Source organism: Gymnoscopelus microlampas (genome assembly GCF_963454915.1).
Source record: "Gymnoscopelus microlampas genome assembly, chromosome: 22".
Classification (NCBI taxonomy): Eukaryota; Metazoa; Chordata; class Actinopteri; order Myctophiformes; family Myctophidae; genus Gymnoscopelus; species Gymnoscopelus microlampas.
The window spans coordinates 34,004,557-34,024,667 of NC_139959.1; the positions used below are offsets into that span (position 1 = coordinate 34,004,557).

A 20,111-nucleotide genomic window follows, 5' to 3' on the forward strand; every position below is an offset into this window, starting at 1 on the left:
ACTGGTGTCTACATGACAAGAAAGAGAAACATGTGGATACCGAGATCCACATGATTTGGTTTTTTTCCAACACAATTAACCCTCGCTATATAGGAATGTTAGTGCAATGCCCTCATGTCTAATCCCGATACATAATGTATGTATGTGTGTGCGTTTGTGCAATGCATGTGCATGAGATGTGTGCACAGTGTTGTAAAGTAACTAAGTACATTTACTCAAGTACTGTACTTAAGTACAATTTTGAGGTATTTTTACTTTACCGGAGTATTTCCAATTTCATGTACTTTTACTTCTACTCCAAGGTCCAGGACCTTCTTGCTATCTCAGAGGCAAATATTATACTTTTACTCCATTACAATTATTTGAAAACGTATAGTTATTAGTTACTTTGCAATTATCAATTATTATATTATACAACATGCATTAACCACTTTAGCCCTATTTTATTCATAGACTATTTGAAAATAGCCGATCTACAAGCTCACAACGCGTCGCGATGCAACGCGTTGTGAGCTTGTAGATGTGCTATTTTCAAACATTTTTGTACTTTTACTTTTGGTACTTTAAGTACATTTTGACACCAATACTTTTGTACTTTTACTCAAGAACATCTCTAATTCCGGACTTTTACTTGTAACAGAGCAGTTCTATATTGCAGTATTGATACTTTTGCTTAAGTAAAATATCTGAGTACTTTTTCCACCACTGTGTGCGTCCCAGTCCGTTGGTGTGCACCGCCTGGCACACACCTTATCAGTGACTATAGACGGAATGGAGACTTCTTACTGAGCTAATGTACTGCAAAAAGTTTGCAAACGGTAACAGTTGGAGCCTCCGTAAACTCAGCATGGAATGCATCCCAAGAAACGGGAACGGCTTTGGAACGGAATGGACCCCTGGCCTCCTTCAGTGTGCACACAGAATAAAGAGTTGCAATGTATTAATATTTATGGCTTCGTGAGATTAGCAGTTACTTCATTACAATGTACAGAGTGTCCTTTGTTTGGACAAACAGGATTTGTGTCATTTGCTTGAGCTGATATAGCGCTGAACCATAAATCAGGGAGGACAAATCCAGAAACGTTTGCGTGTGCATAAGCTTAACGCAAAGCAGAAAAGCATGAAACTAATTATGAATTAATAAGTAGCGTAAGTAGTGTAGTGTTTATATTGCTTGTATTATGCCAGTTTAATTTGACGCCAGTGTATGAGCCTCAAGAGATTCCTTGGTGCAGGAAGAGGCGTTGTCACAGCCTTCTTTAGAAAGGCAAGGCGAGTTTATTTGTGCACATTTTAACAAGGCAATTCGATGTGCTTTACATAAAACAGTTAGTAAAGGAAACACCATAACACAACATAAAAATAGTTTTCACTTTGTGCTCATTTCAGTGTGTTTTAGCCTAGTTTATAGTTTATAGACAGTGATGGACAAAGAACTCAACTCCAGTACTTGAGTCAAAGTATAGATACTCCTGGTTGAATATTACTCAACAAGACAAGGCTGCTCTGTCAAATTCGTAATTAAAGAACTGGAGTACTTGCTTTGAAAAAATGCTCAAGTATTCTAAAGCACAAATCACAAATTACATTTTCTTTTTAATATCAATGCGTCGCTGTATTGAAATGTATGTATTTTCCCCCAAAACAAAAATATCAACAATAGTGAACATAGCCGATCTACAAGCTGTGAGCTTGTGTATCAGCAATTCTTTTTAAATATTCATATTTGATATAGGGCTTAAGTGGCTAATTCATGTACTTTTTCCCTTCCTAGAAATGTGATGGAGTCAAAAGTACAATACTTTGAAATATAGTGAAGTGAAAGTCTCAAGTACAGATACTCAAAAAAATGTTCTTAAGTACAGTACTCAAGTAGATGTACTTGGTTACAGTCCACCACAGTTCATATTTGTATGTTTAGGTGTAAAGTAACTAAGTTCATTTACTCAAGTACTGTACTTAAGTACAGTTTTGAGGTATTTTTTACTTTACTGGAGTATTTCCAATTTTCAGTACTTTTACTTCTACTCCACTACATCTCAGAGGCAAATATTATGCTTTTACTCCACTACAATTATTTGAAAACTTTAGTTACTAGTTACTTTGTAGATTTTGATTATTATTACAAAACATACATTAACCAATTAAGCCCTACTCTGCCATTTGAAAATAGCCGATCTACAAGCTCACAATGCATCGCGATGCGACGCATTGTGTGCTTGTAGATCTGATATTTTCAAAAGATTTTAACACATTTGAAAACTTGTGAAATGGGACATTCTGCATAATGAGTGCTTTTACTTTTGGTACTCTAAGTATATTTTGATACCAATACTTTTGTACTTTTACTCAAGTCAATTTTGAATTCCGGAACATGTACTTTTACTTTAGTCAAATACTTAAGTACTTTTTCCACCACTGATGTTTGTGCAATTGTGCGTGCATTCATATTGTAACGTTTACTGTCATTCGATATCGTCCAGGGTCCATCCAGGCTGGTGCTGTCCAAGCCGCTGATAGCTGCGGTCAGTGGCTATGCGGTCGCCGGAGGCCTGGAGTTGGCCCTGCTCGCAGACCTGAGAGTAATGGAGGAGAGCGCCGTCATGGGGGTGTTCTGCCGCAGATTTGGTATGTCTCTCTAATCACATACACTCCTGACTGTCTTCTGGAACAGTGTTTCTCCAACGTTTTCATGTCAAGGACCCACAAATATGATATATATATATTTTTGTGTGTGTGTGTGTGTGCGGCGTTCCTTTATGTGCTGTTTAAAACATTTAAAAATACGTTTTATTCCTGCTTCCTGACCGTGTGCCTCTTTTGCACGTCTAAATATGTCTGAGTCTACTCTACGAAAGCAACTTTGTGACGTCATTACCCCCCCCACCCTCCAAAATACCAGGAAGTGAACTCTGTTACTATTTTTCAACTCTGTTATCCGCCCTGTTATCTCCTCAGCCTCCTTCTGTTTGTGTGTGTGTGTGTGTGTGTGTCTGCGCGCATTCGCGTGTGTGTGCGTGCGTGCGTCCGTGCGTGTGCGCGCGTGTACAGTATGTGAGGCTGTCATACCGCAATAACACCAATGACCATGACCTTTTGGCACCGTGGTGGGCAGGGTCTTCTGGGCAGGCTTGATAAGTAGAAGAGGAAGCAACACCGCCCAGTGCCCAACACAAGCTTGTTTATACAATTAAGCCGACCCAAACAACATTTCTGTTGTCTATTGTGTCTCTTGCAGCACAGCTGGGGATGACGATTCACTTGCCTTGTCTTGCACCGTAGCTTCAAACCCAACAAATGCGGCTTTTGATCTCGTTGTGTGTAAACATTGCTTGCTCGCTCGCCCCGGCACATCTCGCCTTTGGCCCCGTAAGTGCGGAAAGGTGGCTCGTGTCTGAGCAACGCCTCGCGCTGCCGTCACCCACTGTTGCCATTCTGCTCGGCGTGGCTATAAATACACCCGTGGTGTTTATAAATACATCTGCTGTAGTGTAATTTACAGGCGGCGCTGTATTTGGCGGTTTTAAACATATAGGGCTTATCATACAGACAGGGCCTGTAATTTAACAGGAAGAGAACATCCTCACAGTGCCCTTGTCTGACTCTATCAGTCTCTCTCTCTCTCTCTCTCTCTCTCCTTCTCACAAAACTGTCTGGTGACATGGGATATGGTCCCTTGTGTCCAGCCATCAGACCATGCCATGTTACACCCACTCACCTCTGCCTAACATCACCCTGCCATGTTTTCCTCTTTAGTGAGTGAGACATTGAAGAGGAAATAGTACCTTGTAGGAATTAAGACGGGGGTTAACCACATGAACCCTGGCGTACCTATTCTAGGGGGTGTCGAAGATTCGGCGGAAATATATATACTGTACAAGCTTGCAACGCAGTGCATTGTGAGCTTGTAGATCAGTTACTTCCGGCAAAGAGATTGCGTGTAGAGTGGAAAACAGAGCAGACCTAGTATAGAGCCCTGGGGGATCCCGGTCAGCTAAGTATAGGGTTTAAGTGGTTAAAACAGCAGGAGTAACACACAAGTTGTCACAGCATGGCACATAGGGAGGATTGCGTCATCTTGTTTCATATAGGCATGGAATATAATACAGTCATTTCCCCTCAATCGGGGATTACGAATATCTTCTCTTTTCGATGACACCCAGTCCCTCTGAAAAACTGCAGACTATGGCAGCCTCAGGTTATCTGTGTTGTATTAGGTGTTAATTGAATTGATTTAATTTAGTTCCTCCACTCAGATCTCTTCCATCAGTTCAAAACTATGCATGAGAAGCACATCGAGCATATCTGTGGTTATAACACATCAAGCGGTGGTGCATTTCCTCCCAGTAACTAATTCCCAGTCTCTTCATCGCCACAAAATCCCCCACTCCCCCTCCTGCCATAAACTGTTTGTCAACACATTTGAGAATAATTCCCCGCGGCTCAGTGATTTAACGACTGCGGTTCCTTCGTTGGATACGAGTTTAGATGACTAATTATTATTTTGACTCAGGCATTTCAGCGTTTTTCTCACCCCCCTAAACTGTGGCCTGGCGATGTGCTGTGTGACGGCCTGTAGTTTCTGTACCTTAGAGCGTGTGTTTGTGTGTGATGTGTGTACTGTACGGTATGGCATGTGCATGTGATGTGTGTGAGATGTTTATTTGAGACAGGAAAGAGAGACCGAGAGAGAGAGAGAGAGTGCTAAATGTTTAAAACGAATCTCTTAGGCATTACCACTTATCAGGGTATGGACCCCTAAGTAAGGTCTCCATTATTGTGTGTGTGTGTGTGTGTGTGTGTGTGTGTGTGTGTGTGTGTGTGTGTGTGTGTGTGTGTGTGTGTGTGTGTGTGTGTGTGTGTGTGTGTGTGTGTGTGTGTGTGTGTGTGTGTGTGTGTGTGTGTGTGTGTGTGTGTGTGTGTGCGTGCGTGCGTGCGTGCGTGCGTGAGTCGTAATATTCAATATAGCTGACTTCTGGAGTTGTACTTAGGCCTGTCACAATTATTACATAATCGTCTAGTCGCAATTATTTGAGATAATCGCAATTATTTTTGCATAATCGTCTACATGTTAAAAATGTTCACACATTTTCAAATATTAGAAAAAAGCAGAAATGGCAGATCTACAAGCATACTATATATATATATATTAGATATGTTAATAATTTCTTTGTATATTTAAGTTATTTGTCACATCTGCCCTGTGATTTTTCATTATGAAGCCTAAAAGGCAAGCAGAATTTTTTATTGTATTCATATGTTCCAGTGTTCAACGCCAAACACACAATTAACCCATTAATACCTGGAACGCATCTGTGTCACTTTAAATTTCTTTGGCTATTCAAAAATAGCAGATATACAAGCTCATAGCGCGGCACCGAGTGCCGCGCTATGAGCTTGTAGATCTGCTATTTTTGAAAAATCATGGAACATTTTTTTTTTTTTTTTTTTTTCAAAAAAACTGTTAGTCAACTTAAATTTGTAATGGTGACAGCCCTAGTTGTAATGAGACAGCATTGGGTGGAGCAGATGGAACCATCACATTGCTGCTACTTTGTAAATGTAACCACATGAACCCTAGCGTCCCTTTTCTGGGCATGTCATAATAAGCGAATATTTGGTGAAAATGCACACTCTGCAACGTGTCGTGAGATTTTCTGAAAAAAATATTTTGTGTACTGCGGCAAGCGGGGGTGAGGGAGTCATGGATAAGAAGAGCCATGGGAAGTCTCGCGTAGGCAGACGATCAGAGATCTCCACCTACTGATACAACTGGTGACATCTAAATGCAAAGAGTTATGCTAGAACCTGGTAGAAACATCATCTTGTTTCATATAGGCATGGAATATAATATAAACATGACCCGCTTTAATTACTTCAGTCTATATTAATAGCTTAATCACTAGTATTTAAATTCTGTAGTCTTTTTTATGTCCAATGTATTCGTATTTAAGTTCATAAAGCTAACATAAGTATAACTAAATGCATTTGAAATTAAATTAAAATGTAATACTTTTCAGGATTCCAATTCAAAAATAGCAAAAAAAAATCTGGATTCCAAATCAAAAATAGCAAAAATAGCAGATCTACATAGCGCTGCGACGCGTTTTGAGCTTGTAGATCGGCTATTTTTGCTACTTTTGTGCGACAAAGAATGGCGAAGTAAGTACAGCATTCATTTAAGAAAAATACGGAGGTGTCTGCCCGACAGTATACACAGTAAGCAATGTGGCCCTCTGGAGTGAGTGTGGAAATATAGTGGCCCTCTCCATCATCAAAGTTTTTAAAAAATAATAATAATATTTAATATCATATTGTTTATGTCCCTCAAACGTTTTTCAAAAGGTTTGAGCTTAAATCAAGCCTCAGATATACTCATTCCAACTAACTTCTCTCTGGCTTATAAAGCACTTACACCTGCAATACCACATTGTCCTGTTTGGCATGGGGCGCTATTGAGACAGTTTGTATGCATGTTATCTCCTGGTTCTGTGTGGAAAAAGTAAAAAAAATAAAATAAAAAAAATATATATATATTTTTAAAGATTTTTTTTTTTTTGGTTGGAACTGAAAAACGGGAGGAATTGTTCCCTGACGTGACGTAGGCAGGGGGACCAAATCAGTTTAGCCTGTTTTTAGACCAATTTACAGAAAACCCCAGATTTGCTGTGAAAGCCTGAGTGTTCAAACTGGGGTATTTTTGAGGATAGAAGAGAGGTAGGGAGACCAAAAACACACAAAAAAGAAGAAAACGTTCATGGTGTAGTCCCTTTAAAGGGATATTTCACTTTCAAACATGTTTGGTGTCATTACAACATCTACTCAGGCTTTTTTGAGCACCCCGGACAGTTTTTAAGTTGCTTGATTCAGCATTTGATTTATCATTTGATATTCATTTTTAACAGACACGCACCCTTCCTATACAAACCCATTGTAACTTCAAACATTTTAACCATGATAGATTCATTGAAAACACCTGTCCTTGGTTCTGGTAACTGATAATGTCCTTATAATGCGTAAGGAGACCGTGTTTCTTCAATAACACTTTTCATTTAATTTTTTCATTTTCCCAAAACATTATTAAAAATAAACGAAAAAAGTAATTGAAGAAACACTGCAAGGCCAATACCAGTCACCAGAACCAAGGACAGGTGTTTTCAATTAATCTAAAATGGTTCAAATGGAATTTGAAGTTACGATGGGTTTGTATAGACCAATTGTTTGTTTACCAACATTGAGACTGGTAACGCACAGGTGATTGTTTCATGCAATCAATTCCCAACATATTGTTTTGGGGTGCGCTGGTTTCAGTACATTCAATTCAATTGTGTGTTGGCTAGTGAGGCGCGTCCTAGCGAGACCTGACAGAATGGGTTTCATTTGGTGCCGGCCTGCGCGTGCATACTGGTTCTTATCAGTGTGAAGTCGTCTGTTAAGGGGTCTATTGGAAAGTCAAATAAAATGAATATCAAATATTTAAATAGTAAATACTGAATCAAGCAACTTAAACACTGTCTGGGGTGCTCACAAAAGCCCGATTAGACATTAAAATGACCCCAAACATGTTTGAAAGTGAAATATACCTTTAATATTGTGACTGTATCAGGAATGGTTTTCAAAGCAGCGGCCTTAGGTTTGTTACCGGTGGGTTTCTCCATTGAATTTAGATTTCCCTGGATGTATTTGCAGGCAAAGATCTCTGATCGTCTGGCTACACGAGACTAAGCCTTGGGGGACTCTGGTCAATCAAGAACCGTATGTAGTGTTTATGTGGTTAAATGAATGTTACATTGGGGGAAAAATGCAACGTTGATTACAAGCTGTGCAACATCTTGTATCTTCATGTATCACTTTTTAAAGGAAATCAAACCAAGATTAAGGAGCGCTTTCACCAAGCTGCTCTGAAAGAGAATAAAAACCATTCATTTTAGAAGAGAGAATTCCGGAGTTTGAAGTGATAAGACGGATGCCCTGGTTAAAGAATGCAGCAATTATTTCATTCTGTGTCCTTGGAATAGTACGTTGAATCTGTTACTTTTTACAGAGTAGCGTAAAGACCAGACATTTTTGTTTCTGCAACATTAAGAAAAGGAGATAAAAGTATACTGTGGCACTGCTCTGTGGGAGGCATGGTTTATTTAAAGACCCCACCCCCGCCCCTCCCCCCCAATTCCCTCCATCTCTACCACTTCTGTAGGTTTGTTGAACATTTCTTTTTAATGGTTGAATTTCTCTGACTGGTCTTTGGGCCGGGCACATGTGGGAACAGCCCGAGGGAATCCCTGGCGGTTCTATAATAAAAAATAAAAAAGAAGGCCTCCGAGTCCCCACTACGCCTCTGTGATGTGGGCCCGATGGTGACCACAAGGAACTGACAGCTTCCTGGCACGTGATTGGCTGCCGAACCTGCGGCTTCCTGTCCGGGGGCCCCTCTTTTCCACCTAGGAGTTAAACGAGAAGGAGGAGACATTTCTGTCATTAGGCGTTGGGTATTAGGAATAGCATACAGACCCCAAGTTCAGCTGAACTCTCATGCTGCAACATCCTGAGTGTTAATTTAACTCCGACCCTTACTCTGTGACTTTGAATGAACACTCAGGATTTGAATGTGTAGTTACGTGGTAGAAAAAGGGGAAAACCACCACAAAGACTCATTGCCTTACCTTCGGTACATTCTCAAGTGCAGAGTATAGACCCTCAGCTCCACTGTACTGTGGAAAACTGACCAAAGTGTCTCCTCCTTGCGTCTCCTCTTCCCTCTCCTGCTCCTAGTTTTAAGTCATCTCTCCCACCTGGAAGTGGGTATAAGCTTCAGGCCAGAGTAGAAGCCACATGTTTTAACCCTTTAAGGCCGGAAAGGGAACGCGTGTGTGTCATTTTAAGATTTATTTGGCTATTCAAAAATAGCAGATACACAAGCTCATAGCGCGGCACCGAGTGCCGCGCTATGAGCTTGTAGATCTGCTATTTTTACAAAAATCTTGAAAATGTGTGCAAATCATTTTTAACTCAAATCTTTGCTTCTGGGGGTCCCTGGAACAAAATATTTTTTAGATGGGGACAAATACATATTATTTTGGGGGTCCTTGACATGAAAAAAGTTTGAAAACCATTGAAAATATAGCAACATAAGTAAAACAAACCAAAAAAAAAACTTTAGGAAAAAAGAAACTGACATACAAACACTGACATTTGTAAAATCCCCAGAAGCAAAGATTTGAGTTAAAAACTTTCGCTTTAAAAAAGTATATTTATATTCAAACTAAAGATTTGCACACATTGTCACGATTACAAAAAAAAATAGCAGATCTACAAGCTCGTAGCACGGCACTCGGTGCCGCACTACGGGCTTGTATATCTGCTATTTTTATAGAGCCAAAGAAATCTTAAAATGACACAGATGCGTTCCCGGTCTTAAAGGGTTAATGGAAGCTATACTAAGATCCAAAGCTGACATAACGCATGCCAACTCAAACACCTGTTCAATGAGTTCCAATCAGGGGATGGGATAGTCGGGGCGATGACATCATCGAGGTACAAAACCCGTCATTGTAGTTAAAGCGGTGCCGCGTTATGACCCGCGGTCCCCATACAAACGGAGGCCACAGTCGGAAAAAGTGCAGGAGCAGACAGCAAACCGAGATTTTAACTGACCGTGACAGTCTGAAAATATCTTCTGTGCCGTTCGGGGCCGAATGTAAATAGTTAAACACCCTTATGTTAAAACATATTTTTTTGATCCGAGGAAACAGCCCATCCTCCCTCCAGTCGTGTGTTATTAACGACTGTTAACGGTAGAGATGAGAGAAAAGTGGGCAGACAGAGTAGACACAGCTGTGTCCTGGAAGTGACCATCTGGGGGAAAACCTCTCAAACGGGGGTAGGGGTGGGTGGGCGGGGAGCTCCTAAGATGTAGCGCTTCTCTAATGACTCATTAGCACAGTCGTCACACTTAAGGCTAATTTATACCTGGGGAAAAACAAAAAAACACTGAAAATACACGGTAGTATTTAAGAATAAAGTGTACCTAAAGGATGACTTCACCCATTTTCAACCTACAGTACCATCATATAATGCTCATTATAATATGGTACCAGTTTTGTCTACTCCCTTGTGTCTCAGAGGGGGGGTAGCTGTGGACAGTTCAGAACACCCGGCTACCAGTGACATCATCGGTATAGGCAGGTTTGGCAGCTTTTATTTGATTTTGTATTAATGCGAGAACTCAATGTCACTATGACTCAGCCATAACAAAGGAGTTCCCAAATGCAGCTATGGCCAAATATGGAGTGTGTTGTCTAACCTCAATGTGTTTTCATGGCATCAGGCGCTAATAAATCAGTCAGGTCCATATATGGGCACAAAAGCGAGCATGGGACAAGGACAGATACAGAGATCTCCATATACAGTATGGGGCATATCGGTCAGATTGGCGGTGAGATGTAAGTGTGAGGGAACTCTAGATGTGAACCTATAGTTTTTACACAGTAGGCCTATTTTATTTTATATGGTATACTGTGTGTATTATTTCATTGGTTCTCAAAGTGGGGTCCGGGGACCCCCAGGGGTACTTGAGGGGGTTCCAGGGGGTCCCCAGCTAAATGATGGATAGGAACCAGATGGACCCTTATGGGTCTGTAACTCTGAGAGTGTACAGATGGAACCAAATGGACCCTTATGGATCTGTAACTCTGAGAGTGTACAAATGGAACCAAATGGACCCGGTCCATTTGGTTCCATTTGTACACTCTCAGAGTTAAATTAACATTGATTTTACAATATGAATTGGGTTCCCAGAGACATACATGCCATTAAATGGGGGTCCGTAGCCTAATGCATGTCAAACTGAGGGTCCTTGAAATTAAAATGGTTGAAAATGCTAGAGAGCCGTAAAGATCTTCTATTATGGGGGTCCGTGGCTTATCTTTTCAAATGGGGGTCCGCGGGCTAATAAGTGTCTATTTGGGGGTCCTTGGCACGAAAAAGTTTGAGAACCATTGTATTATTTAATAAAATGAGAAATTCTTACAGATAACAAACAGGGAACGGAGAGAGAGAGTGGTGTATTTTTAAGAACTATTCTCTTTGGTCACGTATCTCGGTATGTACCCCAAATGTGCGTGTGTAGTGCGTGCTATTGGACCCTAGAGGTCATCAGGGCTCTGGGTCATGGACTGTAAAGTCTCGGAACCCAGATAGTGGAGTCAATGAATGGTTTGTTGATAAGACTGCTGCTCTGCGTGTGCGTGTGTGTGTGTGTGTGTGTGTGTGTGTGTGAGAGAGATTTACTGGACAACACCTCTGTGTGTGTGCACTTATGTATATTGTGTGGGTGTGTGTGGTCAGTCCATATGCTTATTAGGTCTTGATGAAACTCTCTTTAACTGGTGTTCTTTCTTTAGAGTTCCTTCAAATCACCAGCTATTTAACTCTAACAGGCTACTATTTTCAGACTTGGTGGTCTTGTATAACGCTGCTCTCGAAACGAAAGAATACGTGCTCCTGGTATTTTCTCAGTGGGTTACAGACATGAAATCAAGTTAATTGTGGCACTCATCTCTGACCCGACCCAGCCCAAACCAGCCTACAGTAGCTATTTTTCAGAGGGACCCCGCTGAGCGCTTCAAAGTCGGCTTTCCGACTGAAGACTCTGCTCGGCTCTCATATCGTGTCTCCGGTGTGCGTTTGGTGTGGATTTGTGTGGCTGTCCCTAATCCGCATCAAACCTAATCGCATTACCCTCTTGGGAGTCCATTGTGGAGGGCTTTGCGTTTGATGTGGTGTGAGATGCCAGCACCACCAGCAGCAGAGTTGAGAACACTTCACGCTGTCCGGTTTTCATACCAACTTCTGATTTCAATAACGGCACGGCTGCCTATCTTGGTGTCCCCTTGGATGTGGTGAAATCATATGTGCGTGAATGTGTGTGTGTGCATGCGCACGCATGTGTATGCGTGGATGAATCGCTGTCCTGTTGTGTGAACATGTATGCACATAAGTAGTACAGTGTATAAACTACACCACCCTTACTTGAAAGTAAAAGTACAGATGCTCTGAGATCTTTCTTAAGTGCAGTACTTAAGTAAAGGTACTTTACTGTCTATCAATGCTAGTCTTATGAAAGCATTCAAGTCTCCAAACTAAACTCTGAATCGACCGCCAGCTCATGCCGTACGTCTGCACTGGTAGTCCTCTGGCACAGCTGCAGGCTTACTAGGCCAGCCCATTCTTTGGTACTGTAGGTAGTTCCCATTAACCACATAAACCCTAGTGTCCCTATTCTGGGCATGTCATAATAGGCGAACATTCAGCTGAAATAGCCAAGCTCAAGCGTCGCAATATGATGTGTTGGGAGCTTTATTTATTTTTGCCGAAGAGATTTGGTATAGAGGGGAAAAAGGAGGGAAACCAAGTAAGTACAGACCCCTGGGGGACCCCGGTTAATGAATTATATAGGGTTTTAAGTGCAAAAACAGTAGGTATTGTGGAGGACAAAATTCCAAAGCTTAGAGTTAATTTGTATCCAAGTCATCTTGGCGCTCTCTTACAATGTGGCAAAGGTACAGCACCACTCATCCATAGGTGAGAAAAGGAGTTGACATTTCTGCATTGTATTTTTCAAAGTTAGTTTTTTTTCTAAAGCTAACTATTTGTTGAAATCTTTCCTCCACTGTCTCAAAGGGCTTTTTAATGGCCTCTCGCTTCATTATAAATCAAATAGGCTTCTTTAAACCCTGCACTACCCCATAAACATTAGGACAAGACATTATAGCAGTCTCCATATTTAGTAGATAAAGTGTATCTGCAGTGTTCTCCGGTTTGCCTACATTTCAGTCAGAGGATAAACTGTGACAGGAAGAGAACCACCTCTTATATCTGGTTATTAGACAATAGACTTTGCTGACACATGCAAAAACCTCCAGTTAAAACTAAGCCTGAGACTTAACAGTGCTTGTACTGTACTGTATGTACTTTGAAGGCAAAGAATATATTTCATTCCAATAATGAGATGTCCGCCATTTTGAAAATTGTGACTCCTACTAAATAAATCAAATCAGGTATTTATTTGTGTACAATACAGACTTATTGGAGAAGCACGAGTACAAAATGTAAGGTTATACAGAGTAGACATCTCCAGGTTTTTCAAATACAGTATATGCAACATACAAATTACATAATGACACAATGAAACAACAGTCAGAACAAAAAAAAACACTGACAGAGAAAGAAAACAAAGAGCAACCACCCACCCCACCTAAACTATCTCACCTGATTATTAGGAAACTAAAGAGAATGCAGAGCAGGAAATTAGGGAGGACATCAGAAGGATGCACCAGATCACAGGTACACAGGCTTTGTGTACCTGTGAGTTCCTGATTTACCCAAGATAACAGATAAAAGGGTGCCAGATCTTATCAAATTGGGGCCCCCTATGCCCTATCCCTTAATAGGAATCGTATTCGCTCAAGATGCAAGGTGTTAGTGAGTTCACAGAGCCACAACTTTAGAGTTGGCACTTCCCTCTTCTTCCAGAACATTAGGATATGTTTTTTTTGCCATGATTAACCCATATGAAAGAAATTGCTGAGTATTATGTAATCAAATTGATTGTTCAGAGATCCCAAGTATTATTAAAAGTGGGTCTGGTTCTACATCTTGTTCAATCACTTCCGAAAATAGCATAAAGATTGAACCTACTTTATTTTTGCTCCACAGAATAAAGAACTTACAGCAAGGAATACATTTTCTTCTCACAACAGAGGCGTATTGTTTTGGAAACACATTTTTATATAACAGTGAGTCTTCAGACTCATGTGTTCATCTACTTCTCAAACTCTGGGCCTTTCATGTCAGGTCTGCAAAACGGTTTCCTTTTATAGTTAAGACAACTTCAAGGAGATGCTTCCCAACCGCCCTGCTCCCCAAAAGGACAAAGGACAGGTCTGCTCGCACGCGCGCGTGTGTGTGTGTGTTACTGCAAACAGGACACACGAGACGGGAATATCAGAGAGAGGCAGGGGGTGTTGCAGGTTCTGGATAAGAGGGAGATCCTTCCTGTAGCTGATAGCAGCGGTGCCAGCAGAACCACAGACAGACAGTCAGACAGACAGACAGACAGCCTGTGGGGAGGTAGACCAGGATTCTCCTGCTCTCTGTATCACTTTGAAGGCCATCCTGATTCCTGACTTATATTTTTTGTTCTCTTTCTTAATCTCTCTCTCTCTCTCTCTCTCTCTCTCTCTCTCTCTCTCTCTCTCTCTCTCTCTCTCTCTCTCTCTCTCTTTCTCCCTCTCTCTCTCTCTCTCTTTCTCCCTTTCACTTCCGTCCTTTTTCCGTTGCTGTAATCATGGATGATAGTGCTGGACACGACATAAAGAGGCTGTCTGCAGCACTATCTAATCTATTCTCTGTCCCAGAGGATAGCGTGCGTGTGTGCGTGTGTGCGCGTGTGTGTGTGTGCGTGTGTGTGTGTGCGGTGTGCGCGCACGACTGCTCCATGAATGAAAACTCGTACTTGATACTGAAAGACACACACACACCTGTGCTGAAAGTACATGCACTCATTCTTTTTTTAGCCAAAGACTAATATAGATGTCATTCATGTCACATTTCATCAGCTGGTAGAGCTCACCCATAAACTATAATAACAATTCAAATATAACAATCTTGGCTAATATGGGGTGACTGAGAAATTATAGACTGAAATCTAGTATTCTCAACCCCCCCCCCCCCCCCCCCCGCCCCCACACACACGCACACCAAATCACAGTCTTGTGTCTGTCAGATTGCCATATGTGCCTACTGTCTGAACCCCTGGATTGGTTGCAGATGTATTAACACCAGAATTCTGTGCATTGCATCTCTTATTCATTTGAAGGATACATACATGAACATAACTTGCTGATTATGAATAAAGTCTCATTGTTTCTAAAACAGAGCCCTGTGACCGTGACACCCCCCCCCCCCCACACACACACACGCACGCACGCACGCAAACAAAGGAGAAGAAAGTTAGAATTTTTGGCTTATGAAAACATGTATGACCATGTGCTCTCAATAAGGGCTGGTCAAATGGAATCAGGGGCTCTGAGGATCTAGCGAGTCAGGATTGTGGCGTGAAGCGGGGGTGCGGAGAACGGCAGGAGCTTCCAGTCCCCAGCAGCTGTTGCTCTTTAGCAATTAGGATGGAGGCCAGTAACTCACTGTACCTCACAGCTCTGGTTCTGTGTTTTCATTCCCTCTCACTCGTCTGTCTTCTCCCCTTCTTTCTGTCTCTCTCTGTCTGTCTCTCTCTGGCTATCTCTCTCTTCATTTTTTTCTAACCAACCAAACTAGTCTGATTAACCATGTAATCCCTATTCTCCGATCCAAACTAAACTCTGAATCGATCTTCAAGCTCATAATGCGTTGCGAGCCTGAGTTTGTATTTGATTCAAGTCAATTATTTTAAATAATAATGATGATAATGATTGATTAAATCATGTGTTCGATTAACTGTTTCACCCCTTATTTTCTTTCCCTCTCACTGGTCTGTTCTCTCTCTCTCTCTCTCTCTCTCTCTCTCTCTCTCTCTCTCTCTCTGTGTTTTTCATTCTTTGTCTATGCTCTACAGACTCTCATACAGCTTTGTCTCTTTTTTTCCCCCTCTCTGGTGAACACAACGATAGACAAATGTGTCTACGGAGAGAGTGAAATTGCTGTGTGGATTTAGAGCATTGTGCAGTTTGAGTTGATTACCATCACTGAGGGCAGAAAGAATCTGAACGTTGTCAGGGAATCAGGGCCCCTGATTACTTTAAAACTCTGTTCCTTTGGCACACGTAGTTTGAGCGATAGCAGCAGTATGATATGTGTTCCCTAAATAATTTCTTAGGCCCGTGCTCCTGAGACCAGCAGTGGTGGAAAAAGTATTCACATTTTTTGCTTAAGTAAAAGTATCAATACTGCAATGCAGAAATACTCTGTAAACATGTAAAAGTCCGGAACTCAAAATTTACTTGAGTAAAAGTACAAAAGTATTGGTATAAAAATGAAAGTACCGAAAGTAGAAAGTACTCATTATGCAGAATGTCCCATTTCACAAGTTTTCAAATGTATAAAATGTACAAACATCTTTTGAAAATTGCAGATCTACAAGCTCACAATGCATCGCATTGTGAGCTTGTGGATCGGCTATTTTCAAATGGCCGAAATGTATATACAGGTTGAAGTGGTTAATGTATGTTTTGTAATAATAATCAAAATCTACAAAGTAACTAAGTTTTCAAATAATTGTAGTGGAGTAAAAGTACAATATTTGGAGTAGAAGTAAAAGTACAGACAATTGGAAATACTCCAGTAAAGTAAAAATACCTCAACATTGTACTTAAGTACTGTACTTGAGTACATGTACTTAGTTACTTAACACTGACCAGCACTGTGCTGTAGCTGTTACGCAGTGTAAATACCTATCTTAAGTGGTAGCCATTTGAGAAAGTCCGTCCACGCTGGATCTTTCCAACATTATTTATTTAGTACTTTAGTATTTTCCAAAAATGCTGTAATGCAGCAACACTGCAGGGAAAACGCAGCAGCCTAAAACATGAGAATTCTACATTGGCTACATGAATATGCACACGATATGTACAGTATATGTATTCTGTCAGCAGCTTCTGAACTATGCTTCTAGCCTGTATGAAACTGGATACTTTAAGCAGATGCTTTATATGGATTGTGTCAAAATGTATAAAGCGTGTATAAGTGGACTTAGACACATGATGTTTCGATAGAATTATGGGTATGAAATGTATAATGGATGGTCTAAGATATCGTTTGTACGTTACAATGCATCTCATGCATATGGAAATATATATCAACCTATAATTTGAGTCTGTTAAAATATCCACGGTTTCTATAGGGGTGCCTTTGACCGGCCACGGCTGAAATATGTCTCCTCTCAAACGCCCAAATGTTCTCATTCAGGGACCGATAACCCACGCACGCACGCACGCACAAACACACGCACACACGAACACACGCACAGTCACACCCTTTTCCTCTTATATCTGGCAACTGCAAGGTTTCCTATTAATTCAAAGTTCATTATATATAAACTGCATTATTAAAATGAATATTATCTCACTGTAGGAGTTCCTTTGATCGATGGGGGCACAGTGCGGCTTCCACGTCTCATTGGCCTGTCCCGAGCCCTGGACCTAATTCTGACTGGACGGCCAGTCGGTGCCCAGGAAGCTCTCGCCTACGGATTGGCCAACAGAGTTGTTCCTGACGGCCAAGGTATCTGAGACAGTTGAGTTAGCCTCTGTTGTGTCGTCACTGTTGTGACTGTTGTTGCCTTTTTAGAACTCATGGTATGGTAAAAAAAATTATACATGGTGGCCAATGGTGGAAAAAGTACTTTTTTTTGTACTGTAAAAGTATCAATACTGCAATGTAGAAATACTCTGTTACAAGTAAAGTCTGGAATTCAAAATATACTTGAGTAAAAGTATAAAAGTATTGGCATCAAAATGTACTTAAATTACCAGAAGTAAAGGTACTCATTGTCTACTCTAGAATGTCCCATTTCAAGTTTTCAAATGTATAAATATCTTTTGAAAATAGCCGATCTACAAGCTCACAATAAGACGCATTGTGAGCTTGTAGATCGGCTATTTTCAAATGGCCAAAATCTATATAGGGCTGAAGTGGTTAATGTATGTTTTGTAATAATACTCAAAATCTACAAAGTAACTAGTAACTAAAGTTTTCAAATAATTGTAGTGGAGTAAAAGTACAATATTTGCCTCTGAGATGTAGTGGAGTAGAAGTAAAAGTACTCTCTACTCACTTATTTTTTTCTTTCTTGTGATGCCCCAGCAGGACCTGAAAAAGGTGTAATAATAATAAACATAATTTGCACTAGGACAGATATGAAAAGCCATTGCCAAATGAGAATAATGCCTGACAAAAATCCAGACACCATTCATATTTTTTCCCGACCAATCGCCATGCAGAGCGTCATATTTAAACTACTAGTTGTCGGGTGCCGTTCAGTGTGTACTGTACGTGAATTGGAACTCGGTTTCCCTTGTACCCCACGTGGGGCCACATACAGTAAGGCAGTTGGCGGAGATGTGAGGACAAATTGGTGGGTGTAGCAGAGGGATTTAACATCCGTTAAGTTGGACTAGTCGTGTTTGGACCCACCAGAAACAGGCGCATAATCCACTTTTGGGTCAAGTCCCATAGTTCCAGAAATACACTGCTGTAGGGTGAGATCTGAGAGAATCATCTATAATCTTGAATTTGTTCCAAAGAATCTGATTTCTTTGTTTGGCTCCGGTGCCGTGTCTAAGCCATAACTCACTATTACCTCTGTCCACTCCTCACTCGGACAAGCAGCTGAAGATTAAGTTATGCGTGCATTTCCTGTGTTATATTAATGCATGAACGGTCCTCCATCCTCAAATCCCCAAAAAGCCTTTCCATGTGCTTTCCTCAGCTCCGCTCTCTGCCCGATTCACTCCTTCCCTCCTTAGACATTAGAAGAAGATTAAGCTAATTCTTTTAGGAAGTGCTCCTTCCCACAGTTGCAACCAGGCCTCCGTCTAATTGGTCTCTCTGAGCTTGATCACTTAGCACAGGGAGAGATCAGAGCAAAACGTAGAGGCGGTAACGAATAGACACGCACACATTACAGTGTACACACACACACACACACACACACACACACACACACACACACACACACACACACACACACACACACACACACACACACAGATGCGAGTGTGTGTGTGTGTGTGTGTGTGTGTGTGTGTATATGTGCGCACAAACACGCACAGGCGCACACACACACACACACACACACACACACACACACACACACACACACACACACACACACACACACACACACACACACACACGCACGTACGTACGTAAAGGCTACCCTATATGCACACACAAACACACACCCATACGCACAGAGGGCATCAAAGTCGACCATCATAAGGCCCGTTTTTTTCCTCCACAGCACAGATCTGGATGTGGTCCAGTGCTTTCATGTGGCTGAGGGAACAAAGTGGCTTAACTTAAGCTCACAGACAGACACAGCAGCTATAGGCGGACATGGAGAATACCAGTCGTCACTGAGGGCCGTTAACTGTGAAGTGGTCTGAGCTAATGGAATAATTGAACAGAATAGTAATACACATAATGTTAGTGTGTGTGTGTGTGTGTGTATCAGAGAGAGGGCCACACAAAGAATATGTAAATATTTATGTATTTATTTTTGAGCATCTAATTTATGTGAGTAAATGTCTGTGTTGAAGGTATAGTATTTATGGCCTTATGGTTTGTGTTTGTGCGTATGTACATACGTATGTATGTATGAGAGAGAACATGCTCGTGCACCGTAGACGTGTGGTTGTGTGAATAATGAGTATGTATGCTTGTGAATAATTTGCGTGTTTGCTGGTGCACTTACATAACGTCTGTGCTTGTCAGCTCTACAGGCTGCCATGGAGCTAGCAGAGCAGATTAGCTCCTTCCCCCAGCAGTGTCTACGCGCCGACCGGTCCTCGGCCATCTACAGCGCCTTTGATGCTCCCTCCTTCACAGAGGTACACCTGATATAGGACTCCTTAAGTAAAGGATGGACTATGATCTGAAAAAAATACATTAGATTAGATTTAAATCTGCAAACCAGGATAAACTGGGTTATTTGAGCCAATCTGATAGAGTATGTTAATTTATCAACTGCAGGATCTGCAGTGCTCTTGTATTATATTGAGAAATCTAGAAATTGTGTTTGGGTAGGAACACCAGTTGCTCAAAGCACAATATCTCCACTGCCCAAGCTGGAATTCCAGTCTAAACTCATTGGTAGACATTTTGCGCAGGAGAAGTGGGTTTGAATCATGATTGCAGCTTTTAACATTTATTTGACCAGGGTAGGTTCGCTGAGCACAAATAACCTTTTTCCAGCAACGCCCTGCTTCACACTCGTACATTTACAGACATTCACACACCTGGGAGCTGCCCTCTACAACCAGTCTTCTACCGTTGGCCACTGAGCAGTTTGGGGGTTATGTGCCTTGATCAAGGGCATGTCATGGGTTGGTATT

General features: G+C 41.3%; 2 protein-coding genes across 2 annotated transcripts in view; one reads left to right on the top strand and one right to left on the bottom strand.

Annotated features, from left to right (window-relative positions):
• Positions 1-20,111, bottom strand: part of LOC311038477 (serine/threonine-protein kinase RIO3-like) — a 354,170-nt gene that overhangs the window by 98,983 nt on the left and 235,076 nt on the right. The gene's annotated exons all lie outside the window — the stretch shown is intronic.
• The window catches only part of LOC311038606 (enoyl-CoA hydratase EchA19), a gene marked incomplete at both ends in the record, with an annotated part of 32,709 nt that overhangs the window by 11,576 nt on the left and 1,022 nt on the right, over positions 1-20,111 (top strand). The window contains 3 exons of the mRNA XM_084048178.1: positions 2,484-2,628; positions 17,128-17,277; positions 19,492-19,607. Of these exons, the coding sequence (XP_083904304.1) occupies positions 2,484-2,628; positions 17,128-17,277; positions 19,492-19,607 (411 nt within the window). The remainder of the gene's footprint in view (positions 1-2,483; positions 2,629-17,127; positions 17,278-19,491; positions 19,608-20,111) is intronic.